This window comes from Arvicanthis niloticus, chromosome 27 (assembly GCF_011762505.2).
Source record: "Arvicanthis niloticus isolate mArvNil1 chromosome 27, mArvNil1.pat.X, whole genome shotgun sequence".
Lineage (NCBI taxonomy): Eukaryota > Metazoa > Chordata > Mammalia > Rodentia > Muridae > Arvicanthis > Arvicanthis niloticus.
The window spans coordinates 13,621,527-13,647,470 of NC_133435.1; the positions used below are offsets into that span (position 1 = coordinate 13,621,527).

At 38.0% G+C, this 25,944-nt stretch overlaps 1 protein-coding gene across 3 annotated transcripts in view; it reads right to left on the bottom strand.

Moving 5' to 3' along the window:
* The window catches only part of Alkbh8 (alkB homolog 8, tRNA methyltransferase), a 42,870-nt gene extending 17,176 nt beyond the window's left edge, over window positions 1–25,694 (bottom strand). Inside the window, exons 1-11 of one of the 3 annotated variants that reach the window (XM_076926163.1) lie at window positions 25,570–25,650; window positions 24,982–25,039; window positions 22,541–22,676; window positions 18,698–18,935; window positions 18,082–18,213; window positions 16,909–17,004; window positions 15,626–15,730; window positions 13,732–13,802; window positions 7,772–7,878; window positions 2,408–2,559; window positions 552–808 (exon numbers count right to left, since the gene is read on the bottom strand). In XM_076926163.1, coding sequence (XP_076782278.1) covers window positions 552–808; window positions 2,408–2,559; window positions 7,772–7,878; window positions 13,732–13,802; window positions 15,626–15,730; window positions 16,909–17,004; window positions 18,082–18,213; window positions 18,698–18,935; window positions 22,541–22,676; window positions 24,982–25,039; window positions 25,570–25,612 — 1,395 coding nt within the window. In that variant the 5' untranslated portion in view covers window positions 25,613–25,650. Of the gene's footprint in view, window positions 1–551; window positions 809–2,407; window positions 2,560–7,771; window positions 7,879–13,731; window positions 13,803–15,625; window positions 15,731–16,908; window positions 17,005–18,081; window positions 18,214–18,697; window positions 18,936–22,540; window positions 22,677–24,981; window positions 25,040–25,460; window positions 25,521–25,569 lie in introns of those variants that run through there. The other 2 variants (XM_076926165.1, XM_076926164.1) reach the window with 2 other exon arrangements.
* Window positions 25,695–25,944: the final 250 nt, after the last annotated feature.

Consider the following 25,944-nt stretch of genomic DNA (forward strand, 5'->3'; position numbering starts at 1 on the left):
ATCTGCTATGAGACAGCATTTTCTATATATGACAGGGAAGCTGTACCATGGAATCTCAATATGGCTGCCTAATCAAGACCTGAACAATGACAATACCAGGTGACATGCTAATATGGATGGGAGAAATTTCACAAGGTCCACCCCTGTATGAAGAACTGTGGGCAGTTAATGATGGATGAGAGAGGGAAAGAGGGAGTCTTCTTCAGGGAAGAGCCTTTCCAATAGGTTATCCAATCTCAAGTTATTAGCCCTAAACACACACACACACACACACACACACACACACACGCACACGCACACGCACACGCACACGCACGCACGCGCGCGCGCGCACACACACACACACACACACACATATATATATGTAACAATAACAGTTAACAAAAGAGGTCATGAACTTGAAAGAGAATGAAACAAATACAGGAGGAACTGGGATCAGGAGAGGGAGGAGTGAAATGATGGTAAGTGCAGTACTCATGTATGGACACTCCTCTCCCCATTTGTTTTTAAATTAAAACAAACAAACAAACAAGAGTAGCACAATTACTTGCCATATATAACTCCTTGTTGATGCCAAGGTACTTTCCATTTCCACATCCAATGTCGGCCACTATGGAACCACTTGGCAAAGCTTTCAGGAACTCTACAATGCGTGGCCATGGGCTATGCCTCGTGCTGCTGAAGTGACTCGCAATCTCATCGTACACATGATGGACATGCTTTTGCTCTAGCTCCAATGCTTCTTTACTGCTCTCCGGAAGGGACGGAGGAGAGGCCTTCCTCTGTCTGTCGCAGACTGAGGAGTAACCTATATGAGAAGAAAAAGCTCTGCACCCAGGGATGGCAGCTCATACCCACAACCCCACCATGTGAGAGTTTAAGCAGCAAGACCAACAAGAATTTGAGGGCACTGTGTATTATATATTGATTGATATCCATGTGGCCTAGGCTTACAGAGTGAAACCCCCATCTCAATCAATCAATCAATAGACCCAATTAACCAATCAATCATAAACAAATTAATTCATTAAATAAGTAAAGTAATATAAACTTTTAACTTTTATGCAAAATTCTAGGGTATCAAATAAAAATCCATGTATGGTACGGGGTCTAAAGGTAGTTGATGGTTGCTGGGGGAAGGGAGGTTGTTTTTTTTTTTTTTTGGTAATGTTGCCAATGATAAATAGTCCATGCCCCTGAAAATAATTCTACACCCGCGCTCAAAGAAGTAATTCTAACTAAAGTCAACAAGTCATAAAACAAAAAATGAAAAAAGCCAAGTAAGGGGTGGGAAGATTTGGGAAGAAGGCCGTCACTTGGAGAGGACTACGGTGAGTAACAAGGGCCAAAATTAACTACACATGTCTGAAATGGTAAAAAAAAAAAAAAAAAAAAAGATGAGGGGAAACAAAAAGAGGGAAAACTCTGTAAACTGAACAGAAAGCCCAATGGTTTTAACATCTGACTTACAATTAATAACCATCCCTAACAAAAAAACATTTGCATAAGAAAACTAGCTTGTCTCTCCAACCAAATTTTTAAGTAGCTTAAAGCTTTAAAGCTCTAGAAAGGGAGCTTTGCTTTACTCTTCTATACCTTGTAAAGTGTCCGAAGTGTGAAACTCACCTAGTACTAAACATCTTTAAAGTATCTAAACTTATTGACACCATTAGCAAAATAAGTAAACATTCATTTTTAGCCTCACAAATCCAGCAATTTAAGGTTTTGTTAAACAGGATTGCCATCTTTAGATGTAAGAAGCTTTATTCTTTAAGCTTTATGTGTATTTCTTTTTATGTCTCTGTTTGTACAAGCCATGCAGGAGTAGGGTGCCTGCGGAGGCCAGAGTGTATGAGATCCTTTGACAGATGGTCCGATAACGTGGGAAGTGGAATCAAGCTACAGCTGAACCATCTCTCCAGCCCTGAGAAAAAGATTTTTAATTTAAAATGTTTTTAGGATTGCATCTAAATATAATAGCTACTGCTGCAGGCTACCCCAAATTGAAATACTTGTGATATGAAAAGTATTCTCTGATCTTTGTCATTGCAAATTACCATGTATAAAAAAAATTCTATTCAGTCCAAGAAATATATCTCGGGATCAACATACTTATGTAAATAAGTCAGAATAGCACCCTGTTTTGTTCAGTTCCTATTTCTGCACAAGTAATGATTTACTGCCTCACAACCCCAACACTCTTAACCCCAACATTTTAAAAAAATGAAGCATTTTCTCGGCACTCAATAATGCTAAAGAAGGAAGGTCAGAGAAGGGCTGGGAGAGCCTGACCCAGAGCAGGATACAGGAGACTAGAAATGTTATGGAAAAGCTAAGCCCTGGTAGTCTGAACACATTTTCTTACTCGCTTTATTCAGTTGCAGCACAGATGAAGTTAGAGACTTACTACAATTGCAGGGCACCCGCCTCACTTTCCTAAAGGTGAACGAGGTCCGCAGTCCCCTCTTGCTTAAAGTCAAGTCCCCGATGTCACTGGTGATTATTCCACCTTTGAACTGCTCAGATGCTTGGACAGTGTCAAATTTTCGAGGTGTAATTCTGAAGACAATAAATAATTTGTTTGACATTATAGTTGAGATCAATATCTTAAGAAGCATAACAAACGATGGAATGATATCTTTTAACATCCCTGGCACTCTACAAACTACAATGCACTTGGGAAAGAATTTACATATAGCAGGTTGGAATCCTGTTTATTTTCTCCAAAATAAACATCAAATGGTTTTTACCAAGTTTATTTCCTATGCTTTCATGCTTACTTCAATTTTTCCCCTTTTACAAAAGAACTTAATTAACATCTCAATAGTTGGTATCTGTTTGTTTCTCTCTATATATCACTCTCTTCTCAGTCTCTGACTACCTCCCACCTTTCCCTTCATTTCTTTCTGAAGTGCATGCGCTTTTACACGCACACACACACACATAAACACATACCCATACACACAGACACACCCCCCCACACACAATCAATAAATAATGTCAACAGCAACCTTTACAAATAATGTTGAGATTTATTTTTCTCTCTCCTAAAAATATTATAAAGAAAATACAATCCTATACCAGCATTAAACATTAGTGACTTACAATACAAACTTTCAGAAATAAATACTGTTAGCAATTAGTGGCACAATAAATTTTCAATTTAAAAAAAAAAAGTGGTCAAAATGTTAATCCCAGCCCACTTTCAGTGACTTAGCACCAGCAGCTATGTCATCACCAGCTGCCTGTATGGCATGTGTACCAACTAAAAGGTCCCTGCCATCATGGCCTGCTCTCTTTCTCTGTTTGTTTCTATCTCTGCTTCTCCTATGACTCAACTCTGAGATGGACTTTCGCACCCCTTGTTCCCCCAACAAATAAATCTCTAGTGTGAAATGTGTTGCATGGTGTGATCTTTGTAGTATCCCTTGGTCCTGACCTGCCAAGGTACTCTGCTGGAAAACCCAACCAGAAATCATCTCAGGAGATGCTATACCATTTCCAAGAATAGACTGAAATGTTTTTATAATATATATGCAAAGTAACTCCTTATTTTGCACTTACTATAAGTGCCATTATTCTTAAAAGTTTAAGAATGAGTAGCAACAAAAAGAGCCTGGACCAAAAACAAAACAAAAACAAAAAAAGAAAAAAATGCTTATTCCCAAAATTCCAGAAATACTTGGAAAAATGGATTAGACTGCACTTATTTAAAGTGCCAATATTTTAATGGCCATAAAAAAAAATCAAAATCATACCATCTATTTTTTATGACTCAAATTCTTAAACCTAATTCTCAAGGTTGCCTCTAGTGCTACAACAGAATACCAGCTGCAACTTCTCCTCCCCTCCATCGACATCTCTGTGGATCCCACAGACCCCCAACTCTGGCAAACAGCCCTGTTCAACCACAAGCTACTTCCTAAAGACAGATAGAGTGCCTGTAGTAAACCTTCTGTACTCTGCTTCCCCAACCAAATTCTCAAGATCAACTCTAGTGCAGCAACAGAATACTAGCTACAACGTCCCTTTCCTCCTGTCTTCTCCTCCCTGGAACGTCCAAGACCATTCCCTCCTGGGTTCTAATACTCATCTCGACACTGTGCCTTACCCCCCACCACCACCACACACACACACACTGCTAACCACAGGCTATGCCTGCCAGATGACAAGGAAGAATGCCAGTGGACCTTCTCTACTTTCTGTGTTCCCCAAGACCCAATACTCAGGGTCACTCCTAGTGCTGAAACTGACTTCTGGCCTACTGCAAACATTCCCCATGAACATACCAGCTTAGCAAATGAGGAAAAAAAATGGCAAATCAGTCCAATGATTCTCTAAAAATCCAGAGAGAAAACAGAAACCAAAAAATAAAACATGACCCTACAACACACCAAACCCAGATACCACCAGATTAAGAACACAATTAGTAGCAGCCAGGGCAGTATGTCTCCAACACAGCCCAGCTACTCTACCACAGCAGGCCTTGACTATTCCAGCATAGCTGAAGCAAAAGAAAAAGACCTAAAAAACAACTACATAAAGATGATAGAGGTCTTTAAAGCAGAAATGAATAAATTTTTTCAAAGAAAGAGAGGAAAATACAAACAATTGGAGGAAATGAATAAATTCCTTTAAAAAGCCAAGAAAAGTTATAAACAGTTGAAGGAAACAATACTGTTCAAGACCTGAAAATGGAAATAGAAGCAAAAAAGAAACCACAAACTGATGGAATTCTGGAAATGAAAAATTTAGAAATGTGAATAGGAAGTAAGCTTCACCAACAGAATATAAGAGATAAAAGACACAATCTCAAACATTGAAGATATGATAGAAGAAATATATACATTAGCTAAAAAATAAAAATAATAAATGTTAATTTTAAGAAAGTCCTGATACAAAATATCCAGAAAATCTATGATATTATGAAATACCAAACCTAAGAATAATAAGAACAAAGAAAGAAAAAGAAACCCAGTTCAGAGGCCCAGTAATATTTTAACAAAATAATAGAAGGTTTGTAACTTAAAGAAGAAATGTATTAAAGCTACAAGAAGCATACAGAACACCAAATAAATTGGACCAGAGAAGAAAGTCCCCATACCACATAATAACCAATACACCAAACATACAGAAAAAAAAAAAAAAAAAAGAATACTAAAAGCTGCAAAGAAAACTGATCAAGTAACATTATGAAAGTAGACCTATTAAAATTAACCTGACTTCTCAATGGAGACTCTGAAAGCCAGAGGGGCTTGGACAGATGTGCTGCAGACTCAAATAAACCACAGATGCCAGCCCAGATTACTATACACACCAAGAAATTTCACTCACCATAACTGGGAAAAATAAAATATTCTATGATAAAGTCAAATTTAGATGGTATCTATCTACAAATCCAGTCTTACAGAAGGCACTAGAAGGAAAATCCAAAGCAAAACGTTTAACTACCTATGAAAACACAGAAAATAATCTTATACCAGAAAAACCAAAAGAATGGAAACATACACACACAAGGCACCATCACCACCACCAACAACAACAAAATAAGAGAAATTAATAAACACTGGTCATTGATGTCTCTTAATATGAATGGTTACAACTACCAAATAAAAAGACAAAGAATAACAGAATGAATGTAAAAACAGACTTTGTCCTTCTACTATAATACAGGAAACACACCTCAGCATCAAGATAGATATTACCTCAGTGTGAAGAGTTGAAAAATGATATTCCACCTAAGAAGCAAGTTGGCGTAGCCATTCTATTATCTAACAAAATAGACATCAACCAGGGGGGAGGAGGGAGGAGAGAATTAAAACACTGGGAAAGACACCACCTACACATTAAAGAAAAACAACCAAATTAACATTTCCATGCTTAACATCTATGCCCCGAATAGAAAGGTACCCACTTTTGAAAAAGAAACATTACTATAGCTTAAATCACATATTGACCCTAATACACTGATAGTGGGAGACTTCAATGCTCCACTGTCACCAATGAATGAGTCATTTAAACAGAAACTAAACAGAAAATGCTGGAGCTAACAGATATTATAAACCAAATGAACCTAACATATTTATACAACATTCCACACAAACACAAAGGAATATACCTTCTTAAGACCTCATGAGACTTTCTCCAGAATTGAGCCCATACATGGACACAGAGGACTACTACATTCTATCCGATACACATGTGCAACAGCAACAGAAAGCTCACAAACTCATGGAAACTGAACAGCTCCCTACTGAATGAAAACTGGGTCAAGATGGGAATGAAGGAAGAAGTTAAAGACTTTCTAGAATTTAATGAAAATTAATATACAACATACCCAAATGTAGCGGGAAAACTTCCCCCAAGTTGGGAGGAGCTAAGGTGGGAGGAGTAAGGAGAGGAAGAGGAAGAGGAAGAGGAAGGAGAGGAAGAAGAGAAGAGGTGGCACTAAGGAAAGAGAGATGGAAGAGCCATGGATGGCCATGCTTGTATCAAGAGCAGTCCAGGATAACAATTTCTATCAAGGTTAGGTATTGGGACACACCTCTAATTATGTGAGCATCTTGTTAATTGAGCATTATCAAACATATAAAGCCTTTGGTTAATCTTTAAACATTAGAGTCTCATTTCTACCTTGTACCACATAGATGGTGGGATGGTCTGGGCTCAGTCCGGCCTTGTGGAGACAGTGTGGAAGATTGGCAGAGCCATCTCCCACACTGGCGTCTCGTGGGTAGCAAGGCCGGTATCTCTGGCTGCCTGGGCTGGCAGCCTGAGCCGATTACACTGCCACCACCACTCGTGGCCACAAACCTTGTCTGGCTGATTAAGAGCAAGCCAGACTGAGAGCCACCATTTTTAAATAATTACATTAACACCCAAACACAATGAAAGCTGTTTTAAGTGCCTACATGAAAAAAGAAATTTGAGAGCTCTCTAACTAACAACATACCCAAAAGCTCTATAAAAAGAAACAAGCATATCCAAGAGTTTACAACAAGAAATAAACAAACAGCTGAAATATATGTGTGTGTGTGTATATATATATATATATATATATATATATATATATATATATATGCAAACAAAATACAATCAATCAATGAAACAAAGAGTTTGTTCTTTGAAAAAAAAAAAATCAACAAGATTGACAAATCTTTATCCAAACTAACTAACAGACTAAGAGAGAACATCCAAATTAATAAAAGTGAAATGAGAAGGAGATATAATAACAGACAACACAAAAATCCAGAGACTCATAGGGCATACTTTAAAAGCCTGAAATCCACCAAATTGAAAAATTTTTAAAAAACAAACAAAAAAAGAATAATTTTCTCAATATATACTACTTACCAAAATTAAATCAAGATCACATAAACAATTTAAGTAGACCTACAACCTCTAGTGAAATACAGCAGTCATTAAATCTTCAAAAAAAACCCAACTCAGTTTTAGCACAGAATTTAACCATGTAAAGACTCAACAAAGGAAGAGATTTACAGACCAATTTCTGTTATGAACATAGATGCAAAAATACTTGATAAAATACTTGTAAATCAAATCCAAGAACACATCAAACAGATCACCAATTGTGATCACGTAGGCTTTGTCCTAGAAATGAGGGGTTGGTTCAACATGAAAATCAGTCGATGTAATCTACCATATAAATAAACTGAGGGAAAGAAAACACATTATCATCAACAAAGAAGAATGAGAAGTTTTACTAGGCAGAAAGTATCCCATCAGTCACCAAATTTATCTTAATACATACCCATGAGTCCAAAGGTATCTAGATTCTCCTGTCATCACCAGTAAACTCCGACGAGGTAACATAACTTGTACTGTGACACCCTCTGGGTGCTTGAAATCCATAACAATCTTGGAGCAAAGACAAAAACGGAAAGGTTATCATCAAGAAAGATTAATATTGAGTCTACTTTCATATACTACAGGGATTAAGGATAATTCATTTATGCTGACTTTTGTTCTACATTAACAGATAATAAAGCTACAACTTACTTTAACACAATACAATAAGGATAACCATTGGGTTAGCATACTTTTGTATTGAGATTGAGACTGGGCAAATATGAAATGAAGTTCAGAAATCCACATTTCTAAGAATCACCCCCAGTAAACCTTAAGGCAAGCAGTGTTAGGATCGGAGCATCAGAAACACTAAGGCAGTGTCACACTGCTGAAACATTCCTGCCTGGCTCTTCAGTTTAGGAGCCATTTTTAATAGTCAGTGAGCCTCTTTGCATCTTTTTTTTTTTTAATCCTTACATAATTGCTTCATGAATTAAGTAATAAAGATTATAACCCAGGATGGTTGGCACATAGCTAATATGAAAAAGGAGCATATTTTTATTATGTATAAAATGTTAATAAGCAATAATTTAAGGGAAAAATAATTATTAGATTCAGTGTCTATGTGGTATTCTGATACCTTTACAAAACACCGGAATTAGATACTAACAAATGAGCAAAGAAAACAGAACAACTTTTTCTGAGTTACACTCAAATATCCTAAATGGCGCTGCAAAAATACAATGGCCAAGAAGGCATTTTCTGTCTTAGAAACCCATCAAATACCAGGGATTTCAGACTATAGACAGCAGGAGCCAAAGAACCAGAATTTAAACAGCATAGCATAGAACTGAAAACAAACATTTTGTGTGAACAAATCACCTATTTCAAAAATAAGATGTGATCAGAAAATATAAGTAAGATATATATATTCCTTGAAGATGAATACAGCATAGTAGCTGGAAAAAAGAAAATATTCACTAAACGATATTGAATTCACTGTTATTCTGAATATTAATACTGCATAAAATACTAGATAATATGCATAAAAACTATCTCTAAATAATAATAAATTGGACAAGTACACACTTGTTTCCATATAAATCTAGTAAAGTAAGACGACTGGGTAAATTTTCTACAAACATATTTCCCCAAATGTCCACAAATAATGTCATTTAGTCATATTCTAAAATCATTCTATTTATAAACAATACATAAGTCTTGTTTGTATAGATGAAGTGTGCTTATTTGTGATTGGCTTGAAATGTATAAATAGAAAAAAGAACTAACAGACCGATGAAGAAATAGCGATATTTGAGTAAAGCAAATATAATAAAGTTTAATGGCAGTATCTGTGGAGCAGGCTTAGGGATGCTTACAATTCTTTCAACTCTTTTGTATGAAAGTGTTTATAAGAAATTGTTGGGACAAAGGAGAAAACCCACAGGGCTTACTTTAAACCAATGTATATAGTTTCCAATTTTCTTAAGTTAAGCTCAGGGCTACACAGGAGGACAAAATAATGAACAAAATTATTTTCATTAGAGATGATCATCTGTGAATTAAATAAAATTCCATGCTGTAATAGCGAAGAATTTTAGAAAAGGAGATTCCAATTCATTCATCAACAAACATTCATTGGTCATTCTACTAGGCATCAAAGATGGCAAAGCTGAATGCAAGGGGCAGGCTCTCCTCACCTAACGCTCACAATTTATGGTCACCATTCAGCAATTTAGAAATGCACCATACATTTAGTTCATGAAACCCAAATGCCATCCCCAGCATCAAAGGAAGACAATGGTTTTAAAAAAACAAAAATCTAACCAAATAATTAGTACTGACAAGAAGCATAAATGTGAGACTAATTAGTTTAAACATCTGTCCTTATATACACACTCCATATTTCATGCGACAAAACTGAGTACCCAATAGCCCAAGGTTACAAGAAGTATAGTTGAGTACTTACTGCTAAAGGACATGATTGCTTTGTCCTTGCCACTACAGCCATCGAGCATCTACCTTCTAAAACAATTTGTTAAGGACTGGTTTGGAGTCATTAATTTACAAATACAGAAGAGCTAAAATCCAAGCCTTTGGCTTGTCGAGTTCTTAGCCTGCTCTCAGTACCAGCATATAAAAATCTAAAGACAAACACATGGGCTTTACCTTTCTAATTTCTAATACTCTTTTGGAAAAGTAATCAAATGTTGATTAAAACTGCAATCTGGGGTTTACTCTATTTTATTCCTGTTCTTTGTTTGATAGAATACAAATGGAGGGGTTAGGAAGATGGGTCAGTGGTTAAGAACACTGACTGGTCTTCCAGAAGACCCAGGTTCAATTTCTAGCGACCATATAGCATAGAACCATTTGGAATTCTATTTGCAGGGGAACCTCTTCGGGCCTCCACAGGCACTTCATGAATGGTACACTGTTGGGAGCCGACTTTTAGCAGAAAGCAGCTAGAAAGCAGCTATCCACATGCCAGCCATGCCTCCAAGGCTTACGTCATATCCACGCGCCTACAAGGGGCGTGGCAAAAGTGTATAAATACCCCAAATTTCCCTTCAATAAAAGAGACTTGATCAGAACCTCTGTCTTGTCTCCATTCCTTGCGTCTCTTCCCCTTATCCCCACTCTCTCTCTCTCTAGACCCTGACCTGAAGACCGGAGCGGCAGTTTGAAGCCAGGCAGTGGTGGCGTATGCCTTTAATCCCAGCCTTTGAAAGGCCAAGCCAGGCAGAGCTGAGCAGGCTGCAACATAGTAACTATTCAGGCATTGTTAAGTCTTTTGTCTCAAGCCAGGTAGAGCGGAATAGTTGCAACAGTACACAAACATGCAGGCAAAAACACCTATGCATATTTTAAAAATGAAAGAAAACAGAACACCTCACAAAAATTTAAAAACAAAACAGTAACAACAAAAAAACCCTTTAAGATGTCATATTGTTGTATGTAGCTTTTGCTACCCAGCCGAAATTCTGGGAATGGGCTTGCACTACTGGCCCCCACCTAGCTTCCCTTGAATCCATGGATAAAAGACACAGGACACAGTTGTTGAATTTCAACTTTCCTTTTTGGCACAATTGCTGGGCACTATCTCCCACCTGGAAAAGTGTGCCCTTATGAATATTCTTATCTCCACACCTCTTCACCTGCCCTAAAGTTCAGTTGCTCAGTTACATTTAGTCCCTGCTACATACCCCGACCACCTGCCTATAGGAGCAGCCTGTGTGGCCACTCTGTATGAAATCTCACATGGTTGGTCAACTAGAAACATGGTGAACTCTCCTCTCCTCCCTTGCATCTTTCTGCTTGCCTCCAGGGACCCAGAAATCCTTCCTATTCCTTGCACGGAGCAATTGGCCCATGGCTTCTTTACTGACAGATCAAGAACCAATTGGGGAACAGGACCTTAGCATCAGAACCACCCCTACGTTACATAGAATTCCAGCATTCTCTAACTCAAAGGTCAATTATGCCAGCAAATAACACAATCCACAAAATATCTGTGAGCTTTCTCACAGAACCAATCTAGAAAGCTGGTCTTGATCTCAAAGGAACCACTAACATTCAAGTATCAAACCTGGGCTGTAAGACACAAGCTCAAGTACCCAAATACTAAGCTTAAACACGTTACCAGAAAACAGAAAGGAAAAGAAACAACAACAGCCAGTGTTCCAAAGGTACAATAAATGGAATTACAGAAAATTTCTTAAAAACAACCGAGGATGCCATGGATGAGAAAATATGCTTCCGGGTTAGGGGAACAAGGGCCTTCCCTTTCTGCCAAAAATGAAGGCTTAAAACAAGTACTCCTGGTGGACCAGGCCTCTTGAGTCTTTACCTATATGGATGGATCCAAATTTGAGAACCATTTTCACAAGATTAACTCATTTTATTCCTTCCACAATCCTTTGGTTAAGAAAGTAATGTCATTAATCTCACTTGATAAATAAAATAAAAATTCAGATTAGAACCTTTTTCTGATTTCTCATGTTTGGGAAGAAAACTCAGGGAAGTCCCTCTAAAGCTACAAGCAAGATCAGAAACATGGAAAAAGAACTTTTGTTTTTTTCTCCCATGCTAACTATTTCTGAAAAGTTCTATATCAAGAATCCATATATCTGGGATGGGGGATGGGGGAGGGGAAACCAGGAAGTAGGATATCATGGGATGGGGAGTTGGTGGAGGGGGTAACTGGGAAGTGAGATATCATTTAAGATGTAAATGAATGGAATGATTAATAAAATTTTTTTTTTAAATCCATATATGTAAATGATAAGATAGTTTTACTATATCCAACAAACATTATTGGTTCTTTAACCTTAGCATCAAGAGGGTCACAGGAGTACAGCCAAGGTTAAGAAGCCAAAGTGCTTAAGCTATAGAGATGGGAACTATATTGATATAGGGGAAGAGACAAAAGGAAGAAGGACAGAGGAAGAGGATAGAAGGAGGACAGACAAATAGTATCTGCCTCCAGGAGACATCAGATTGTTCAAACAACCTCTAGTTAGATCAGATGATCTCAATATTTCAAGAATCACCCTGGACTTCTTTTCCTTTATTTCTGTCTGAAAGTTCATGTGTAACTTGCTGCTAATACTGTAAGTGTTACAGCTCTAAGGGGAAGGGTATCCTAGCAGTTGGGAGCAGAGGGATACCACAAACTCATACCCCACAACAAAGTTCACACAAGAGATTTATTGAGAAAGACTCAGAAGGCTGATTGCCTCTGCTCAGGATGAAAGCAGCAAAGGACTGAACAGAAGGCAGATTTTATCTAAGGTTTCTAAGTGGGGGGAGAGCTTTCCAGGGGGGGGTCTGGGATTGTTGCGATTTTGTGGACTGGTTTTAGGGCATGCTTAGGAACTGCTGATATTCTGTGGCCTGACCTTAGAGCAAGTGCAGGGACTGGTGGGATTCTGTGCCCTGATATTGGGAAAAACCCAGGGATTGATTGAATTTTGTGGCCAGATCTTGTGCTTTTTTTCTGTAAGGCAAAGATTGGCTGCCTGCATCTCCAAGAGCTAGAAATGGCCAGTCAGAACACTAGAGCAGTATGGGGTTGGGGGCGAGGGGGATGACCACTTACAGCGCCAAGGAGCTGAGCCCGGCTGTCAGAGTAGTCATAGTACTGTACCTTGAGGAGCTTACATTCACCAGTTTAAATCATGGTTCTATATGGCTAGCAGCTCGAGAAAAGTTCAACTACAGAAACTAAGCACCGAATAATATGGGCCTCTCCGTTCCCGAAGGGCAGAGATGATCCTCTGCTGAGTGGTCTAAAAGGTCTGACTCAAGGTCCTTAAGTAAAAAGGTCCATCGTGAGAGTAGGTGCGGTGGCACATGAGTGCCTTTAGACTGGCACTCAGGAAGCAGAGGCAAACGGATCTCTGTGAGTTCCAGGCCAGCCTGGTCTACAGTGGGAACTCAAGGACAAAGAGAACAAGCCAAAAAAAAAAAAAAAAAAAAAAAAAAAAAAAAAAACCAGAAACAAAAAACTAGTGGAATTCCTAGGTATGCGAACTTTAGTCCTGTCATTATTCTGCTTCCTGCAGCTCTTATCCTTTGCCAGTGGCTGGCAAGGACGCAAAGGGAGGTCAGAAGGCGGCCAAACTACACTAGAGAAAATCTGGATCTCACCTAACTGCTAATGTGAAATGTACATATAAATGTATAGATTGTTCATAGCATCTAATGAGCTATAAAGATAAAACTTCAGACATCTAAAAAGAGGCTGTAAAAACTTTCCACTCTGGAAGTAATTGAAGAGCTAACAATACCCTTTCTATTAAAAAAAAAAAAAATCTTAATTTGCTTTCATTATACAAGGGTGAAGGGGAGGCAATGTGCCAGGTAAGACTATGCTAAAAGCTGACTTACAAAGACAAAAATGCTTCACCCTGCACTTACCGCTGACCCCAAACTGAGAGAAATAATCTCATCTTCAAATGCAGAATGCGTGTCAATATGGGCAGGAATTCCTGAGACAGAAAACATGACATCACTTCATTGTCCGATGCAGATTTAGACTGGGCACACCTAGCCGCACATAACTACAATGAAAAGGTTGATTCTTAAAAAGCTACTATAATCTTAGTTAAAGAACCACAAGAAATATGACTCGACAACTTTAAACTAAATCTAAAACAGAATACCTCAACATCAATGACACTGAGACTTGACTATAAAATTCAGGCTCAAGAGTCACTGTTTACATAGGACCATTCACAACATAAGAGGACAATGTGGAAGACAAATACTAGTCTCTCTCTCCTCTCTCTCCCTCTCTCTCTCTCTCTCTCTCTCTCTCTCTCTCTCTCTCTCTCTCTCTCTCTCTCTCTCTCCCTCCTCTCTGTCTGTCTCTCTCAGCACTGGGATTGTCAAAAACCTGGAGAGCAGAGGACGGATGTAAAGACTAAGTATATCAATAATTAAGACACAACTTCTGATAAATTAGCAGACCTTGGTAAGAGAACTGCAACACAAGGAAAAATACAAAGAAAAAAAAGATGTGTCCTCCTACAGGATTACAGAGGAACATATGCAGTTCAAGTACTTACAGTATGGGTATGCTGTGGCAGCAGACACCTGCCGTCCTGGCACTGGGGGAGCTGGGGCAGGAGCAGCTCAAGTCTGAGTCAGTCTGGCTACATGTAAGACTCAGCCTTAAGAGCTGGGAACAGAGCTCAGTGACAGGGCTTGTGACTAGCAGGTACTAGGCCCAAGTTTAATACTCAGCACCACAATATAAAACTAAAAAATACAATAAAACATACCACGATAAAAGCAGAGAAAAACTCAGCTACTGCCAAAACTAAAATCCTAAAAAAAAAAAAATTACTTAACTACTATAAATATCAGATGCAAATGATATTAATAAATGCGGGAAACCTATCTATACCTAATATTTTCACTGGCACTACTCCTAAAGCTGTCCTCCAGATTCTAAAACAGAAGACGAGAGAGATCGTCCACCCGGCTAGCCTTCTTCCTTTCTGTGGATTACAAGCTTCTTCCACTGGAGTTAACTCCATCTTTAACATGTTGAGAGAGGAATAAAAACAAGCAAAAACAAAAACAGCAATGCATGCTCATTTAATTTTCTTTTTTTATACTGGAAGTTTCTCAAGGGATAGAGGTACAGACTGCAAGAGCACTTAGCAGCAATACAGACACAAATGTAAGCAGAAGAGCCTAAAAATGACTTTGAGCCAAAACAAAAATTACTGAATTTTAATTTTTGATCTTAAAAAGTTTTATACACCTTTTTAATTCTATAATACACACCTAGCATTTAAAGAAGAAGCAACTGGGATTAGAGACAGGGCTCTGAGGTTAAGAGCACCCTTCCCGTACCTGGACTGCCTGGCTGGGACTCAGCATGAGAGGATGTGCCTAGTCCTGCTGGGACTATGTGTCCCAGTGTTGGGTTATACCTAAGAAGGGGCTTCCTCTTCTCTGAGGAGAAGAGAAGGGGGTAAAGGGGGGATTTCTAAGGGTGGGACTGGAAGGAGAGGAACGGGGACGTTGCAATAGGGATATAAAGTGAATAAAAGAAAGATTATTGGGAAAAAAAAAAAAAAAGGAGCACCAACTCTTCTATCAGAGGACCTACACAGCAGCTCACAACTATTCATAACTCCGGTTCCAAAGAACTTGATGCTCTCTTCTGATCTCCAAGGGCACTAAGGACATATGTGATTCACAGATGTGGATGCAGACAAAACACTCACCCACATAAAAGAAAGTAAATGATCTAAAAAGGGAAAAAAAAAAAAAAGTTTTTAAAAAAAGAAACACCTACCATGCCCAGGCTCATATTGATTTATAGTCAACTGGTCTGGTTTATGTTTAATATAACCTTCTTTCAACAATCTCTCCAAAATGCTACTGCAAATCTCAGGAAGACCTAAAGAAGACCAGAAAAGCAAAACACATTCAAATATCTGCATGTTTAAGAATAAAAAGATAGTAACACTATGATAGTGATCAAAGATTTTAGTGTTGTAGTCAAAACAAATAAAAATGATACATCCACAGGCAAAATAAGTTAAATAGACTTGTAAGACTCCTTTAAAGTTATTACATCACTAATTCTAGCAAAAAGCACAAAATAATAATTTTACTAATAATAATGTTAACACTTTATAAAATAATAAAACTTAATATACATTGCATTGCCCTTATCCAAATTTAATAATGTTTCATATATACCTTATACCTCAGGCTGAAAGTAATTTTATATCTTATTTTTCATGTACTTGTGTCTTGACTGACCCATCACATGAGCTTAGATATGAACACTTTCCACTGGAAGCATCATGTCAGGTCTCAAACACCTTTAGATTTTGAAGAAATTTGAATTTTGCATTTTCATATTACGGAGGCTCAACCTGTAGATTCTATGTTAGAAATTAAATTGAATACTTTGTAAAGTTTTGAAAGTATTCCATTTACCTCAAAGATTTTAAATTATTACTATTTAAAAAAATCATTTCCAAGTGAAACTTTTATGGGTTCATAAATGTGATTTCACCATGTTTGAAAGACTTAAATATGATCAAGATCATAAAAAATATACATAAGATTAGAGAGATGGTTCTACCCACAAAGGACCTGTTAGATAACACAGCAAAAAGGCTGGGCATGGTAACATATACCTATAAAATCCAGGCAGAGACAGGCAGATCACTAAGGTTCACTGGCCAACCAGACTGGTCTGTTTGCTGAGTTGAAGGCCAGTGACACCCTATCTCAAAATAAGATGGACAGTTCCAGAAGAACAATAATGAAGGCTGTCCCCTTCTCAAAGACACCTGTACACACACACACACACACACACACACACACACACACAAATACATAAAATTGAATCCAGTAGATAATTACTGCCAGTATAATTTAGATAAACAATTTATATGGACAATTTTTAAAAATGTCTAAAAACCAGGTCACTTAATAAATTAAAATGCCCTGAATTTAACCAGTTATCTCAACAAGTTTGCCAATAGATGACATGTACCTCAACTAAAATAAACTTCTAAACTTCTTTCCAAGCCAGCAATAACTGTATTAATATGTACTTACCCCCAGGTAAGGGCTTATCTTTATCCACAGTGTTGCTCTCATAGTGAAATTCATAACCAAAATGTTTTACTCTTCTGTGTTTTAAGGATCTTTGAACTGTATAAAGAAAATAAGCTCTTTGATAAAAAATAATAGCAACCCTTCATATTTCATTTATCATTGTAAGGAGTCATAGGTAACAGCAACTTCTGATAATTGCTAAATTACTGTTTCAATAACATGAGCCACTTTGCTTATATCATTTGTTTTGTTGTATTTGAAACACTCAAGAGTTTCACCTATGAACGGGACAAAAATGTGTGTATATACTGCCACTCACAGGGTTGCTAATGATCTGGAGACAGGCAGAGCAGCTCTCATAGCAGCTGCATAGTTATGGGATATCCTGTACTACTGGGAACTTAGAGGAATCCTCAAGGCAGCAAGGAGCTATTGGGAGCCAGGCCAGTCTACGGCTCAATCAGAGGCCATGATGAAAGGAGAAAAGGAACACTTACTCTGTGTCCTTGCTCCATGGCAGACCTAGCAAGGTTCAGTCTGAGGCTTGGGCCAGGGCCTTGAAAGAGCCAAGGTTTCAGTTTCTGGGAACCGGACTTTTCTCTTTTGAAGAAACAGTAGTTATCAGTCCCCGTGGCACTGAGTACTTGGTCTGTGGCACACATGAGATACCTTGTATTCTTTTGTTCAACATTAGTTGATTAACTTTCTCCTGACCTTGTTCCATTTTCCCCTTATAAAATGTCTAGATGATGCTGTACTTCTTAATACGCTTGTTTGACATAAAACATACTTGTGCAAGACCTGCTGACCTGATGACAGGAACCTAATGTTTCCAGTCCCCTGGTCAACCTCTTCAGGAACTTGTCACTAGAACAACCTGCTGGTCCAAGTCAATAACCAAACAAGATTTCAAACAGTGGAAGGGCTGATAAAAGCTATTCCTCTGGGGTTTATAAAAGACTGGAATTTAGAACTGGTCTCTTTACCAATGTTATATATAACACTGTACTTAATAATTGTCAGTGTAGCTTGCGTACTACTAGGTCCAAGCTGCTTCCAGTGACCTTGAGGAAATAGTAGAATGCCAGTAAAACTATAGTGTACAACAAAAGCAAGAGCAGAAACAGGATAGTTTCCAGCAATCTAATTTACGGACCATAAATTTTTACTTACAATTCTGATTGCCTGTATCTCCTGTCCAATTAACAATTTCCAAAAGCATTTTCTCCTCCTCAGAAGAAATAATTTCTTCTACCACCAAAAGGCCTGGAGGTAAGGCTTGAAGTCCTATTTTTTTCCATTGTGCTACAGAAAAACAAATAAACAAAATAGTCTTACGCAAAACCTGTACTCCTCTATACAAAAAATTCTGCCCCAGAGGCACTCTGAAAGGCTCTTGTCATTTCAGAAGTAAGAATGTTAAATGGTCCCCACAAAATGCAAAAAAAAAAAAAAAAAAAGAGTCACCACCAACAAAAAACTTCCCTTTGAACTCCTTTCTTTGCCGCTACGTTCTTAGCCAACAGAAAAGTAAACGTTAAAACATTTGGGTGTACACCCAGGAACGGAAAAGCTGGAGCATGTGGAAATCCCACTTCAAGTTGTTGTCCATATTCCCACTAGCAGCGAATGAAGGCTCTTCTCTTCCCACATTGACCTTTGACCTCCACATGCACAGCATGATCAAGCACCTAGCACACATCTCCCATACACAAAGAATAATTGAGAGCGACTGTGAGAAGAAAATACACACGAAAAAGTAACTTGAAAGAAGCTAACTTCAAGGTACCTTTTTCAACAAAATTCAAGTACAGAAAGATCTTCTGCCCCAAATCATCAATGATTTCTTTTCCATTGAGGGTAGAATAGGCTTTCTTGGATTCTTCAACAGTTTGGAATATTACAAATGCATATGGCTTATTAGGTGGCATGAGGAGCGCCTCCACGGGTCCACATTTCTCTAAAGTCAAGAGCAGTTGTTTCCTACTCACGCCATTACCCAGACCACCATTGGCAACAACCAGGCTCTTAAAAAAAAAAAAAAAAAAAAAAAAAAGGTAAGGAAGAAGCAACGGGTATAAAGGATATAACCTATTTATTTACATTATTTCAGAATAATGCAATTAAAAAGAGTTTCTTATTTCTTTGTACATAAAAACAGTTGTTTGGTCTGTTAGCTTCATACAAAGTATACAAACTAATTTATTAAATATTGGGGGGGGGGAAGTATTCCTATGCTATAAACACTTACTGTTAAATACTTGTATTGTTGATACATTCATTTCTTCTTAACCAGAAATATAAGTTAAATTCCTATTGTTCAGAAATCCAATTAGCATAATAAAAAGAAAGGAAAGAAGAATAGAGAGAGGCATGCAGTCAGCAGTCACCTTGATGCATTTTGCAGAGAATGAACGTCTTACTTTCCTTTACCCATTTAAGCATATTTAGCATAATCTTTAAAACAGAGTCAACTTATTTGCATAATATGAGCCCCACTTTATAAAGCAGGAAGCTACTCACCAAACAACTGGGTTAAGTGAGTGACTAAGGAGTTAGGTTTAGAAATCATTGAGCAGCAGTGTGCTAATATACCTCACATGTTTAGAATGTTCCTGCCCCAACCACAGCACTTCCTCCTGTGTCCTTTCTCCTCCCCTTCCTCCTGACTCAAGCTATATAAGCTAGCACCACTATTTCAATAAACGAGCTAGCCTTCAAAACAGTCTCCTAGGGTCTGTTCATACCTGTCACTACTGTACTGACCACCACCTGAGACCCTGCTCTCCCCAGCTCCTCAACATCCAAAATGGGCTAGTTTCCTTGGGAGAGAAAAATTCCAGATAGCTCAATAGTGCTCTGTCCTGTGATTATTTGTAATCACTCTTACACAGTTCTACAGTGCAAAAAAGGAAGTGGGGCTTGGCCCAGGGAATGGCATTATTAGGAGGTGTGGCCTTGTTGGAGAAGGTGTGCTGCCTGGAAGCCAGTCTTCTCCTAGTGGCCATCAAATGAAGATGTAGAACTTTTTTAGCTTCTTCTGCACCATATCTGCCTTGATGATAAGAGACTGAACCTCTGAACCTCCAAGCCAGCCCCAATTAAAAATTATCTTTATAAGAAAAAAAAAAGGAGCTAGGTTTAAATACTCTTGCTGTTAGTCTTCTAGAACTTATACTTTGACTATACCCATTATGTTTATGCCATGTTTATCCAAAAATAAAGCCAAGAAATTGAATCAAAAAATTAATTCCAGGCTCATAAAACATGAAAAGATTTCTGTTCAAGGAATTTAATTCAGTCAAAAATAATTCAGCCAAATTTCAAGTAATTTTCTTTCCTTTGTAAGTTGCAAGCTTACTTTCTGTCACTTTGAAGATGACTAAGCTGTAGTCAATGGATTTGGACTGAGAGAGGGAATCCTCTTATCTTTATTTTTATGTTCATGGTCTTAAAGTTACTATATTTTAAAAAAAATCCCTATACAATGTTTAAGTATGTCAATGTAATTTATCACCTATCATTTCTAAATCTTATTTGTTTACATGTGTATTTGTGTGATATATATATATATGCATATACATATATATATATATGTATATATATATATATATATATATATATATATATATATATATATATACACATATATGCATGTGTGTTTGTGTGAGTGCATGTGTCACAGTACCCATGTACTGTAAACAAATTATGTAGGCTGTCCTGGAACTAGCTCTGTAGACCAGGCTGATCTCAAACTCACAGAGATTCAACTGCCTCTGACTCCAGAGTGCTTGGAGTAAAGGTGTGCACCTCCACGCCCCAGCTGGGATGGTGTACTCTTATCAAGTTCATTATTTATAACAAGTGTTGAAAATGTTCTTAAAAGAGTATTTCAAGGTTATACAGGTCATATAAGTTTCTCGATTTGATTTATTTAACGTGCTTTTGAAATGTGAGAACCATTCTTAGCCTACAAGACATATTGTTCTCAGTATAATAGCTGACTAACTCTTTGAATTGTACTTAGCTCAAAATTAGTAAATTAATATTTGTTTGACTACATAAAATGACGATATCTATAATCTTCCTTGAAGGGGGTATAACAGACTTGACAATAAGTTGGACAATAAGATAATAAATACTCTCTTCCATAGAGTCAAAAGTAGTGCTCATATCTAAATAAGGAGAGAAGTGAGGAGTTAAACTGAGCTGTAATTTAAAGCTCAAGAAACCTTACAGTAGTTCATATCATCTTATTTAATTACTACCAACAGATGGTAAAAAGGTCTATATAATAAGACCTTTATAAATAAGGACTAATGAAAATATTTTGTATTATATAATCTAAATACTTTGTAACATAGAAAAGGGAAGAAAAGAAGAAAGATTATAATAGCATATAAAAGATCTCCCTTCAAGTTTCTATTCAATCACTAATTGGTTTATAATAAAGGAAATTAACCTTTCAAGATAGTTTTCCCATCTAGCTCATATAGACTTTTAAAAAGAACTAAACACAATAATGAATGTCAAATTTGTATTATCAACTATAAAGACTTGTACAGTATTATTACTAATATGTACCTGCAACATGCTCTAGTTCAGTGGTTCTCAACCTGTGGGTCACAACCACTGAAAAACACATACTTCTGGTGGTATCAGAAAATGAGACACTGTTCAGTAACAAAATTATATGCATGAAGTAGCAAAGAAAATAAATTTACAATTAGGGGTTCCTACGACCATGGAAAAATCTGTATTTTTCAATGGTTGTGACCCACAGATTGAGAACCACTGCTCTAATTCAACTTCCACTAGCAAAATGAATTCAAACTACAGACGAGGCTACCATATAAATGGAAAACTAGTTTATCCTGCCACATGTATATTTAATATGAGCACAACATATCACTAACAATTACAACTTTGAGCTTTACTTTACAATACTAACATAATACTCATGGTAGAGAGCTAACCCTTGACCCTATAAATGATACTCTGCTATGCTTGCAGACAGGAGCCTAGTATAATTGGCTGCTGAGAGGTTTCATCCAGCAGCTAATGGAAACAGATGTAAGGATCCATGGCCTAACATTAGGCATAGCTCGGGGAGTCTTATGGAAGAGTGGGGGAAAGGATTGAGGGTCAAAGATACCACAAGAAAATCTACAGAGTCAACTAACCTAGGAACATGGGGGCTCACAGAGACTGAACCCCATGCATGGGCTAAATGTAGGCCCCCTGCAAATAGGTAGCAGATGTGAAGCTTGATCTTCATGTGGGTCTCCTAAAAATTGGAGCCAGGGTTGTCTCCGACTCTGTTGCCTGCCTTTGGATCCCTTTCCCCTAGCCAGCCTGCCTTGTCTGGCCTCAATGGGAGAGAATATGCTTTTAGTCCTACTACAACTTGATGTGTCTGAGTGGGTTGGTACCCATGGGGGAGATCCCTTTTTCTGAGGAAAAGGGGAGAAAGGAGGGAGGAATGGGGATGTGATGATGGTACTGGGCAAAAAGGGGAGGGCTATGACTGGGATATAAAGCAAATAAATTAATTAATGGAAAAAGAAACAAAAACCCATAATACATTAACATATTAATACACATTCAAATGATAATAATAATTTAAGGTCACCTGAGTAGGATAAGACACTGCCTGGATTCCTTCATGTTTCAGCAACACATGCCTGGCTTTACTCTGTTTTCTTAAGAACTTCTTCTCCATTTTACTGAGTTTCAAAACACCTTTATGATTGATATTCATAGGAATACTGCAAAGAAATGTATAAAAGTATAAGTAAAAGTATAAGTCTTCAAAAGTATAAGTCATAAAATTTTCTGTGTTACGTAAAAAACCTGAGTTTCCTTTCCAAAAATGTAGGAAATGGAAAACAAACAAAACTGTAAAAACACTTCAGAACTTAACACACTTCATAACAATTCATCTGTTAGCTTAAGTTCTCCATCATGATGTAAAGTAGAAATGCCAGCATATAGTATGTGCCCAGGAAACATATGGAAAGAATGAGTGAATGTTAACTAAGTGAGTGTGTATGTCTACGATAGCCTCAGTGCTCTAACCATACAAGTATAACATGGCACATGGCTTTGTGGGAACTTGTGAGATGAGCAAAACGAGCACATGCCAAACAATGAAACATTATGACACACCTCCACATAACTAACTGCTAATAGTATTACTGTTGTTTGTGGCATAACTAGAGACCAAAACACAAAAACAATGCTACTGAAAAAGTTTGTAAGACTTCAAATTAGAAGGACCAGAACAGCATAGTCATTTAAAAAGAAGGTATTCAGTGAGGTAATTAAAAAAGGAAAACAAAGGAAAAAATGATAATGTCCAACAACGATAGTGAAATACAGACATAATTTGAGGGGTTTCCCTCCCTATTTTGTTGCTGTTCAGTTTTGAAAGAGGGTCCCATGTATCTCCCAGCCTGGCCTCCAAATTGAGACAAGGCAGAGGATGTCCTTGCATTTCTGATATTCCTGCCCTCTACCTCTGAAGTGGGTGCATACCCACATGTCCAGTATATGCTTATGTTTTGTTTATTTAGACAGCTTCTCACTACGTAGCCCTAGATGACTTCAGACTCACCATGTTAACCCTGTCTCAGCCTTCATATGCTGAGGAATACTTGTCCAGTTGGCATAAAATTTTTGAATAGCAAATGTTTATTGACCCTCTAGAACAAACTGCATACTCCAAAGTTAACAAATAAAATAAACAAAATTATGTTTCAAAACAACTAAGGCACAGTCAAAACTCTAGTAGCTTGGCTTTAAGGACAGTAGAAAAATGGCATTAGTTCGGTTTCTTAACACACATAGCACATGTTAGGAGGTACAGTCAGTAAGGCAGGTTAATTGTAAATCATGGTAGGTCAGTGTGTAAGGAGAAGATCTGCAATAATCCACCTGTAGCAAGCAGAATGTTAACCTAGTTCCCACTGGAGGCATAGAAGGAAAGGAAAGGAGAGGGCAAGGGTGAAAGCAAAGTTCCCACAAGATCAATAGGCCTTGGTTGATTAGTCAGATGTGGAGAAGAGAGGGATCTGGTCAGTGCACAGCTGCTTGGATGAACGTGACATGTGACAGGAGTAAAGTCACTATTAAATAGAATACTAGCCATGGAAGTTGTTCAGTTGCCTCCAGTCTGAGCAAATTCTCTGTTGGTAAGAAGAGAACAGAGATATCTGCTACTAGTAAACTCTCAATATATCTTGTTGGATAGTACCCCAAGTACCAATTGTACTGTGTCCATGTCTAAGTTAGAAAACAGAGCTGCGACTAGAGAGATGACTCAGTGGTTATAAGCACTAGCTGCTCTTCCAGAGGACCTGGGTTCAAGTCCTAGCATCCACATGGTAGCTCAACCATCTATAACTCCAGTTCCAGGAGATCTCATTCCTTCTTCTGCCCTCCTTGAGCACCAGGCATGCAGGTGGTATACATACACACATGCAGGTGATACACGTCTTTTGAATTTATAAGCTATTTAAATTACATTATCTATTTAAAAAGAAAGCAGAAGTTAAACATTAAGACTTAGAAAAAAATTACCCCATTTCTGAACTACACATTCTATTTTTTTCTTACACTCATTGTTTATTATCTTCTTCTATAAGTGAATAGAAAGTTAAGTACATGAAGTAGTGATTTTTGTCTGTATTATTTACCAGGTAGCACACAGCACTTAGCACTTAAACAGGATGTAATATCCAGTAGCGACATATATATATATATGCATGTATATATATATATATGCATGTATATATATGCATGTATATATATATATATATACATGCATATATATATACATATACATGTACATATATATACATATACATATATATATACATGCATATATATATGCATATATATATATATGTGTGTATATATATATATATATATATATATATATACACACACACACATACAAACCTAAGTAGAATTTGCCATTTTAGCTACTAAACTTCTCTTCTCCGTAATTCTAATTTTGGCAGCCATCTTCAGTGATTTCCGTAACACCCACCAAGTGTATATCCCAATTACCTGCATGTCTTGGAGTCAGAAAGACTTTCATCTACAGTCTGGGGTACCTGGCATCCAGCTGGAGACAAACGTTAAATGAAATCGATCAAAACCACAGGCTGACACTACTCCACCCCAGAGGCCGAAGGACTGATCAAGAAAGAATATAAGGAGACGGAGACGCACATGTGGGCCAAGAGTTCCTTGCATGCCCGTGTTTCACAGAATTGATGCTGGCTGAAAATCGACTAAAAGCAAGGGCCGGTCTCCAATCCCTATGGCAGCTAACACAGACACCGCTAAGCACCCATCAATTGCCAAACATAAGGATACTAGATCCTACCAGAGCTCCCAACACCCTTAGCTCACCGGCCCAAAGACTGCACCCTTCCCGGTCTGAGTCGGCCCTTGCCGGTCAGGACAGAGGAGACAGGGAGCTGAAAGGAGTAAGCCATGGTTTGCGATCCTCCATACCCCGACCCCCCAATCAGTTGGCGTACACTTTTCTCTCTCCTCGCCAGAAATGTCCACCTCCCAGCAGCTTTGTCAATCGCCAGCCTTCCCCCGCGCAGCCTAGCGAGCTAAGCAAGTGCTCTCACACCCACTCACCTGGACGCCGCCATGTTGCAGACAATCGTACTACATTTCCCATGAGCCCACGGGGCTACCACGCCACACCCCGCCTCCGACGCTCAAATCCTTTGTTGACCCTTTCTCCGCCAAGTGTCTGTAAACTGTTGTGTGGAACCGAAAATTCGGCTGCTTTATGTGGGTGAATACTAGTCGTTGGAGTAGGACCTACAACTGTCACGTTTCTAACCAGCACACTCCTTAACTACACGCTAAACATTTGATCTTATACTCACAGATAACTGTAGTCTTCCTTTATTAAGGGAACTTATTTTTGTAAACTACAACCAATCGAAATGCAGAGGTGTAATAGCCCAGTCTCAACTGACTTCTACAGCACAACTCTTTCACCTA